Source organism: Electrophorus electricus, chromosome 10 (genome assembly GCF_041902795.1).
Source record: "Electrophorus electricus isolate QZ-2024a chromosome 10, ASM4190279v1, whole genome shotgun sequence".
Classification (NCBI taxonomy): Eukaryota; Metazoa; Chordata; class Actinopteri; order Gymnotiformes; family Gymnotidae; genus Electrophorus; species Electrophorus electricus.
Genome location: NC_137506.1, coordinates 3,972,112 through 3,981,633, shown reverse-complemented (window position 1 = coordinate 3,981,633; position 9,522 = coordinate 3,972,112). Strand labels below are relative to the sequence as shown.

The window sequence follows — 9,522 nt, the reverse complement described above, 5'->3', positions numbered from 1 at the left end:
CGAGAGGGGTACTGAAAATGACCAATTGCGCAAGCAAGTTCTGAAACACTGGAGAGGCACCACAACAAGAGGATACTCATGCAATGGAATGAAAAGGTTGACAAAAACTGAAGCAAGTTCAGCTATTCTATTTTCCAGGTGCACTGGGAAAAAGCCAGTGACAGCCACCAAGGGACTGGCAAAGGATCCCAGAAGGGGACGCTTTCAGCCATGCCCTCGATAGCAGTGAACACATTTCCCCGTAATGTCTAGTGGCAATTACTCAATTACCAAATGGCAATGAATAATTACCAAAAATACTAATCACTTACATCACACTCTTTGATTAGGTTTACCTATCACACAACTGATTTTCTTCACAGTGCCCAAAGGTATGAACAAAAATCTGAGAACATTGTGTAGACCTGTTTGTTCATGAAAGCCATTAGCTATTGATCACACCAGTTAGATTACAAACAAAGCCTAGGTGATAACATGTGAATATGGATTAACCATATTACAAAATAAATTAGCAAAAGCATTTCACAAATATTCTTGTTTCCCACATACATAGGACTAATGTGTATGTACTTATATTTCTCTTCCACAAGTGTAGTCTCATAAAAGCAAATCATAACTCTACGGCAATTAAAGCAATACGATTTATTTGGGGGGAAAATCATATGCCTATAAAATTAATAGTTTTGTATAGTTTAAATGAAAGTGCCTTACCATTTAGTTTACATGAACACGTGTTCTTAAAATCCCGCTCAACTATGACCTGGTTTACTTATGGCTGGTGTAATTGGAATAAAGACTGGTGTAGCAGATCGTAAAGTCAATTGCACGTCCCGCCGGTATACCTCTATCCCTAGTGAAAAGAGTTCAGAGGCGCTCGGTACCGCTCACGCAAGAGAGCAATCCAGCATTCAGAGCACACAAACCAATCACAAAGCATTCGCAGTTCAGGGCAGAGATTTGGCACTTCACTTTGGTTCATTCCTTGGGCTCTCCACCGCGATCAGACGTTATTACTAACTTGCAGGAACGAAAAAAAAGCGGCTCATCCAACAACACAGAAAGGACTGGACAGAAATTACCATGAAAGCGACTATACTAAAATTAGTAAATGATGAAGTGGCCAGGTGAGTTGAATGGGTTAGCGCAGCTCGTAAAGCGAGGAGTGCACACCGATCAACTGATATTTCGATAGAGGTGAAGTTCAGATGGATATCGCGTAATATTAAAACGGAAACATTTGCGCACAAATGGAAATGGAAAACTTTATTAATGAAACGGTAGTGCGGGCGGATGGCTCGTACGAGGAGGTTGACGCAGACGGAGGCAACAGCGCTCGCGCGCTGCTTGCCTTCGTTCTCTTCCTCCTCATCATCTCGACGCTCCTGGGGAACACGCTCGTGTGCGCTGCCGTGGTCAAATTCAGGCACCTGCGTTCCAAAGTCACCAACTTCTTCGTCATTTCTTTGGCAGTGTCTGACCTCTTCGTGGCGGTGCTCGTGATGCCGTGGGAGGCGATTTCTGCCGTGGCAGGTACGTGGCTCTTCGGGCGTTTTTGTGGCATCTGGATCGCCTTTGACATCATGTGCTCGACCGCGTCTATTCTAAACCTGTGCATTATTAGCGTTGACCGCTACTGGGCCATCGCGAGCCCGTTCCGTTATGAGCGAAAGATGACCCACCGGGTGGCCTTCATGATGATCGGGGTCGCGTGGACGCTCTCCATTCTCATATCCTTTATCCCCGTGCAGCTGAACTGGCATGAGGCGGAGGAGGAGAACACAGCCGCCAACATCAGCAACTACACTGACAACTGCAAGGCCAACCTGAACCGCACGTATGCCATTTCCTCTTCTCTGATAAGTTTCTATATCCCAGTTGTCATCATGATCGCCACGTACACGAGGATATTTCGTATTGCGCAAACCCAAATACGGCGGATATCCTCACTGGAGAGAGCGGTGGAGCAAGCGCAGAACAACCACCACGCAAACGACTGCGCAAACGAGAACTCACTCAAAACGACTTTCAAGAAGGAAACCAAAGTTTTAAAGACCCTTTCTATTATCATGGGGGTGTTTGTATTTTGCTGGCTGCCTTTTTTCGTTTTGAACTGCATGGTGCCCTTCTGCCAGTGCGTAAGTGACACCACGTTCACTATTTTCGTTTGGTTTGGATGGGCAAATTCTTCTCTCAATCCGGTAATTTACGCATTTAACGCAGACTTCAGAAAAGCCTTCTCCTCTATTTTGGGATGCAATAGGATATTTCCAAGCACGACCGTAGAGCCTGTTAATTTCAGTAATGAGCTGGTGTCATATCACCACGACACAACACTGCAAAAAGATACACAACCCTTAGCCGTCCAGATGCCGCACGCTGTGTCCGACTCGCGCGATGATCCTAGTTTGCAGTTCGACAAAACTTCAGTTACCTCCAACACGTCTCGGAATCACAAGCACATACTGCTGCCAAATATGAGCCAGTTTGAGTACGACGGGGAGATCTCACTGGACACCATCACTCCGTTCACGTCCACTGGGCTTCTGGAGTGCGACGGAATCCCTGGACAACTTATCAATGAGTAATTGGACCATGACGAGCCCGTTTTTATGACCTGGTGAAAGCAAATAATATATAAATGTCTCACAAATAATGTAGGTAGGTTATTTATTAAATACAATAAAGGTCTGGGTCTTACTGTGTGATCTCCACGCGCAAATGTATAGGCTACTCCAAGAAATCTACGAGTTAATAGGAATGTATTGTAAACCTGTCACTGAATCATGTGCTAAACTCAGAAATATGACACAGAATACGTCGCGACATTTGTTAAGATGTAAGTTAAACAACGTTAAACAAATAACCGCCAGATTTGTAGACTGTTTCTAGCGACTGTGACGTTCAGAGAAGCGAAGGTTTATTGCGCATGGGATTTAGAGCTTTGAACTGAGTTGGATCGTTTAGACTATTGACTGATTGTCTACAGTCAGAACAACTTCTTTACATGATGAAAACAATGTACTCTAGTAAAATAAACTGAAACTGAGAGAAAACGTAAATGTACTGTAAATCTGCAACTGACAATGAACATAGAATACAGTCAATTGATTGACATTATTTACCAATATTATTTATCAATTATTAAAAAACAGTTTATATATAAATTGTATGCCTTACACCACCAAGCCTCAACCAGCTCCCTCCTTGACCTGGAGGAGGTGAGCATGGATGTAGGGGTCTCAGTCATAGACTATCCACTGCCACACTGGGGGAAAAAAATCATCTGTGTGGATTAGGAAGGGAAAACATACAGGGTTGTTCTGTAAACCAGTCACAAAGTAGCCAAGCCTAGTGGAAACTGATATCGTCCCAAATGACCCCATAGCCTGACTGCTCTGACTGAGCTGGTTCTCACTGGCCTAGTCTATATACGTGATCTGGCAGACCATCTCACTGGCCTAGTCTATATACGTGATCTGGCAGACCATCTCACTGGCCTAGTCTATATACGTGATCTGGCAGACCATCTCACTGGCCTAGTCTATATACGTGATCTGGCAGACCATCTCACTGGCCTAGTCTATATACGTGATCTGGCAGACCATCTCACTGGCCTAGTCTATATACGTGATCTGGCAGACCATCTCACTGGCCTAGTCTATATACGTGATCTGGCAGACCATTGAAAACAGCTAACAGAAGTATGGTGTTGTAATCTAGCAGACCACAGTGGGCAGGGACATTCACAATGGCATAGCAGCCAGTTATATTTTTCCCCTTTCTCCTTTCAATAGGACTCAGGACTATCTACAAGGATTAAGGATGATCACCTACAAAGATGAGTTCATGAGGAGTGTCAATTTTAAAGATCCTCTACAAAAGAGATGAAACACAGTACAGTGAATGACTATTCTGAAACACATTGCCATAGTGCCTGTTACTACAGTACATAATGATGTGATGCATAACTGTACTCAAATATTTGATACAGTATGAAAAATCAAACTTGCACATATTCCTGCATTGGTCTTTAACTTTATTGGAGTTCCTTTCAAAAGGAACACAATGGGCCTGTTTCATCCTCAACATGTTATGTCGAATAATCTGGTCAGTGGTTGATCTTGAGTGCCTTGAAATATTCCCTGATCCTCAATAACTCTCCTTTGTATGTCACGCAAGTGAATGATATTGTTGGCTATGACCATATTGATGACTTCCGTTTCTCGTGCTTCTGAAAATAGCCATCTTCGGCTTCAGGTGGTTGTCTCTCAGATCTGCAAAAACAGGCATCCTGATACGATTACTTTGTAAACTTTACAAAAAAAGACCATACTGTAAATCCAAATGAACTGCATGTGATATGTATTTCAGACAGTATACAGTACTATAGAGCAAACAGCTACAGTGCTTGTATGTGCTGTAACAGCACAGAATACAGCGATCTAAACTTGCAGTAGAGAGTGGTACGGAAATTACTTACCTATTTTCTTCTCCAAAGGTCCGGATTCTAGAGGCTACTGTGAAGCGGCTTGGATTCGGCAGCACTATTTGCCCAGATTCCCTCAGTGACATCCCATGGACAAAGGTGTGGTCAACTATAGCCGCACAAATCTCATCAGAAACTATTTATTTTCTTGCCTTTGCCCTTCCTCTTCCTCTTCCTCTTCCTCCCCTGTGTCAAAATCACCCTTTTATCTGTCTATCCTGAGATTCTAATTTGTGTGTGAGCAATGTTGCCTGTTTCCACCTGGGTTACTGTGTTTTAACTGGGTATGAGCTGTGGTGATTTGAGTTGATGTTATTGAATGCCCGTGCTTTCTAAATGAGCACATTGTTCAGTCAGTGATATATATATGTTTCTAGTTTTGGGAAATATGTCCGTCTTTTGTGAGATAGCATCGTGGTTTGAGACTTTTAGTTAATAGGCCGTTACAGAATGTAAATGATTGAGAAAAACTCTATGTATGTTAGTTCAGTATGAGGTAATGCCTTTAAGAATGTGTTGCAGAAATCATTTTTTTAATATCAATATCATATTTCAATTGAATTTGTTCTATTTCTATGGCCTCTCTCTGAGTCACTTCAATTTACTAAAGAAGTCCCATTGTGAAATGAAGAAAAATTGTTATAAGAAAAATTGATGGAGAAATAATGACTACATAAAGAAGGGTGTAGGTGCATGGTTCTGAAGTCCACCTGGCTCTACAGAGCTTTTCATCCTGACAGAACAAAGCCTTTCTGCAGCTCTGCTGTCTCACCCGGGGGGCCCAGAGCAACCTCTCAACCCCACCAGAGCCCTGTTTCAACAGGTGTGTGTATAAACATGCATTTGTGTGTGTCCCCGTGTGTGTGTGTGTGTGTGTGTGTGTGAGAGAGAGAGAGAGAGAGAGAGAGAGAGAAGCAGAGTAAAAGAGAAAGTGCAAAACTGTGTGTGTGTGTGTGCGTGTGCGTGTGTGTGTGTGTGTGTGTGTGTGTGTGTGTGTGTGTGTGTGTGTGTGTGTTTGGAAGTGGGAGAGAGAGGGGGAGAGAGAGAGAGAGAGAGAGAGAGAGAGAGAGAGAGAGAGAGAGAGGATCTCTGCATCCATGTTCATCCAGCTGTGCCCATCCATGTCAGCAGGAAGATCACACATCTGCTTTGGCTGGATGCACTATAGAAACACTGCTGTTTTTTAAAGAAATGTACTGCTATCTATGAAATAATTGCAGTGATATTTTAGTGATCTGACATTATCCTCTCATGACCTCTTCATGCAGCTGTAGACAAGGGCTTCACATGCTGCAATTAACTCAGCCTCTCTGTTCCTCTCTGTTTATAGAAAATGGCATTGAATTTGAGGATTAAAAAGAAATAGAGGCAGACAGATAAATAACAATACATTGTAGATAAAATTGTGGTTCTCAATTTCTTATCATAAACATATATATTTAGAAGCCAGACTTTATAGGAAGGGTGAACAAATATAGTTATATATGCTGTTAACATAACACTGAATATACTGGAATATCTCACGAGCATTTGCCAGTGTACAAATGTAGAATTTGAGATTTGCTTGTAAGCTGCATATTACTTGGTCACATGACCGGCTCCCCAGATTGTCATGATGACCCACTGTTAGCTTATGATAGCTATACTGATCCACATCGAATGATGGTATAGAGACATATTAGAGGTATATTTAATACTTAGGGGAACACCTTTAAACTGGAGTTTCAGTAATTATCACTGAAAGTGAAGCGAATGTAATCATTCTGTGAGACTCAGTACGCTAGAATCAGAGAGGAGTGCAGAGAATTGGGTTTCTTAGGCGTCAGCCACTAAAAGAAACAAACAAACAAACAAAGAAGTCTCTCGCAAAACATTGCTAACAATTAACAACACTGTTAGCTATCTTTAATGTTCACTAATAATCAAATATTCCAGAATCATACTGTACAATACTAGTATAATACTTATTATAATATGAATTCTGAGAGCTTTTCCAAACAGTCTTTGCTATAAGACATCTCACATCAAACAGAACACTGGAGATTGTATTAATAATGAAATTGAGCGCACTTACCCTACACTGAAGGTTTTGATCTATGAAATACGCTGGATAAAAAAGGAGGCAGTTGAGACAGATTAAGAGAATGTTAAATGCAATGCATATGTGTGTGAATGCAATGTATATTTTATTCTGTACTCATTAAAGTATTGTTTAAAAACACCCTATACAGTTCAATTTAAATAATAATGTAGCTTAGATCATTTTTGCTATAAATCATATACGTCATAAGTCATTCCCATGGCAATAGATTGACCATGCTAGAATGTTCTTTCAAAAGCTTATCTGGAGCTGAGTGAGTGGTTATCAGCATATAGCCCTGGTTACAGGGCGCCTGTCTCTAACACACAGGACACTGAGTGGTTGAGATTCAGTATTAACATGCCTGGCCAGTCTAAAAGCTCTTCTTCTCCTTGAGAGATCCTCAGTCGCTGCAATCACCACTCTGATGGCTTCTGTCACTGCAAGGTGAAAAGAGAAGCATAACAAGTCATTAGAATGCAGTTTTTGTGTGTGTGTGTGTGTGTGTGTGTGTGTGTGTGTGTGTGTGTGTGTGTGTGTGTGTGTGTGCATACAAACCCTCTGTCTATCTCTTTAGTCTACTTTCTATGTAATTTTGAGCCTCAGCTTTTTCCTCTGTATGGATGTCCATTTGCTGTTATTGCCACTAACTACATCCATAACCATCTGTCATTAACTACTGCAATGAACACCCACTGACCCAAACTGCTTCTCAGCGTGTCTAACACGGAAGAGTTCAAATACAGAATAATTTAGCATGCATGTGCTGAGAAGTTCTGTTCGTGTATGTGCATTTCTACATGGAATTCCAAGCTACAGAGCAGACCTTGAAACTTTCTTGGAATAGTCTCCGCATGAATCTCCCTGAACACCAGTGCCTAAGATCCCTGCATGACGTCAGCAACTTTTCAGAAAAGTCTTATAATTAATAGCGACGAGCCGACGCAGCATGCATGCGCGAGTCGGGAACAAAAAAAGACGTCTTGCTTGAACAAAAAGACGTTTAATGAAACTGAGAGTAAATGTCGCGAACACGACACGCAGGTACACCGCAAGGCACGACGTGAACACAGTAGTTTCGAAAACGTCGAAAACGTCTACGGACACACAACGAGGTAACAAAAACGGACGAGGATTGAAACCAACATTGGGTTAGTTATGCACACACTGATTGCGCGAAGGTCGGTAAGAAGAGGGCCGTGGCAACTTGTGGAAAAGGGAGTAAACAAAGAGCACGTGGGGACACGCTGACAGAAAAGAAACATAAATAAGAGCCACGTGGAACGTTGCATCACGTGGGAGGGGGAGTTGAGGAGGAGAGCGTGACGACGACGATGATGATGATGATGATGATAATAATAATAATTATTATTATTATTATTATTATTATTATTCTTTCATTACATTAATGTGCTTTTATTAAATCTAAACCTCTACAAACCGACCCGACAATAAATAAATAAATAATCAAACATCAATAACGGCCAGTCTAAAAAGATGAGTTTTAAGTAACTTTCAAAGTTGGATCATTTTTAATTCTGTCCGGTAGAGCATTCCATAATTGAGATACTTTGCAAGAAACAGCTTTCATCCATGGATTCAAGTTTGCAAAGGGGCCGATGTAGCGTGAGAGTGCTTACAGAGCATAAAGAGTAAGGAGTGTAAGACTAATACAAAGCTTGCTGTGTAAACCCGAGTTCCATACTCCCTCGATCGCATTAGCAATACTTTCATGTAAGAACTAGCTAATTCGATTTATTTATTTATAAGAGAACAGATGTTTATTAAACTCTATTAAAGACAAAAAATAATACTCACAGATATTATCCCACAGTTAATTTCACATAGGGTTGGTCTGACGGTATTTGTAGTCATTTGCAAGTCCCCCATTTTTTGAAAGGGACCAATCCAAGTAAGAAGTGCTATGCTTTAGTAGAGTGCAGTGCACACAGGAAGATGTTAGTAACATCCACCCAGTACATACATGAATACTAGGAACTGGAATCACTGGGAGGATTCAGGGTACCTGTCAAACAGTATTGTTTCTATTCAAGTCCAGGTCATTGAGGATGCCTGCACTGCACATTATAGCACTTTCCCTGATCTCACACACTTCATAAATAACAAGCTCTATAGAATTATAAAATAGAAGTGTTAGACGGACAAAAAACATTCAAATGCATCAATATTCTGGGAACAGGACAGAGAGTGACTAGTCTATGTAGATACTTTCTGGTACATTTTTTTTTCTCCATAATTTAGTAAAAACAATATTTAGTGTGACACGAAACTACACTAAATGTAGATACTACATAAATGTACTACATAAGTAAAGCCAATAGCCATTCGAAGTCTTTTTTTTTTTTTCAAATAAAACAATTGGCATGTTGTGAAAGTAAAATGCAGAAGTAGATTAAGAACAGGGGAGCAGAGATCTTTCACCATATCTTTACCTTTAAATAAAGTCTAACAAAAAACCTACTCCTACTGTTCAATCAATAACTACAAAATCAAGGACTGGATTTGGACTCAAGTTTCAGACAGTATTGCTCACTGCAGTATAAACTGGCAAGTGTAGATTAAGAGTTTATCTTCTAATTCCATCTGGCATGGCAGACAGAGAATGAATTCAAGTCTATGCTTTAGATGGGCAAAACATTCAAGGGCTTTTAGTGAGTCTAACAGAATTCTGTAGATTCTGATTTTGCTAAACAGACACAATAAAAGAGTGGTGCAAACTGACTGACAGAGAGTGTACAAGCCTGGGCTATTGTGCGTAACATATACACAGACATCCTACACAAGGGGGAAGGGTTTGTGGTTCAATTACAGAGATTCGAGTAAAACAACAGGCCCAGCCATACTTCATGGGATCATATTCTTCTAGTTGATAAGCAAGCAGTGTGGTTGAACAGTCAGGCCTCCTGTTGGTTAATGTGTGCACTAGTCTACTGTA

The 9,522-nt window shown here is 41.0% G+C and overlaps 2 protein-coding genes across 2 annotated transcripts in view; one reads left to right on the top strand and one right to left on the bottom strand.

Annotated features, from left to right (window-relative positions):
• The first annotated feature begins 571 nt into the window (after positions 1-571).
• LOC113589748 (D(1C) dopamine receptor) lies at positions 572-2,919 on the top strand. Its single transcript, XM_035533003.2, has one exon. It carries the CDS (start codon positions 1,248-1,250, stop codon positions 2,583-2,585), a length of 1,338 nt encoding a protein of 445 aa, XP_035388896.1. The 5' UTR covers positions 572-1,247; the 3' UTR covers positions 2,586-2,919.
• A 4,001-nt stretch (positions 2,920-6,920) lies between these two features.
• Positions 6,921-9,522, bottom strand: part of pcgf5a (polycomb group ring finger 5a) — a 67,522-nt gene continuing 64,920 nt past the window's right edge. Inside the window, exon 11 of the transcript XR_014125639.1 lies at positions 6,921-7,006. The gene's annotated coding sequence lies outside the window, so the exon portion shown is untranslated. The remainder of the gene's footprint in view (positions 7,007-9,522) is intronic.

Coding starts and splice junctions, on each gene's coding strand:
- LOC113589748 (XM_035533003.2), top strand. CDS start 1,248: ATGGAAATGGAAAACTTTATTAATGAAACGGTAGTGCGGGCGGATGGC.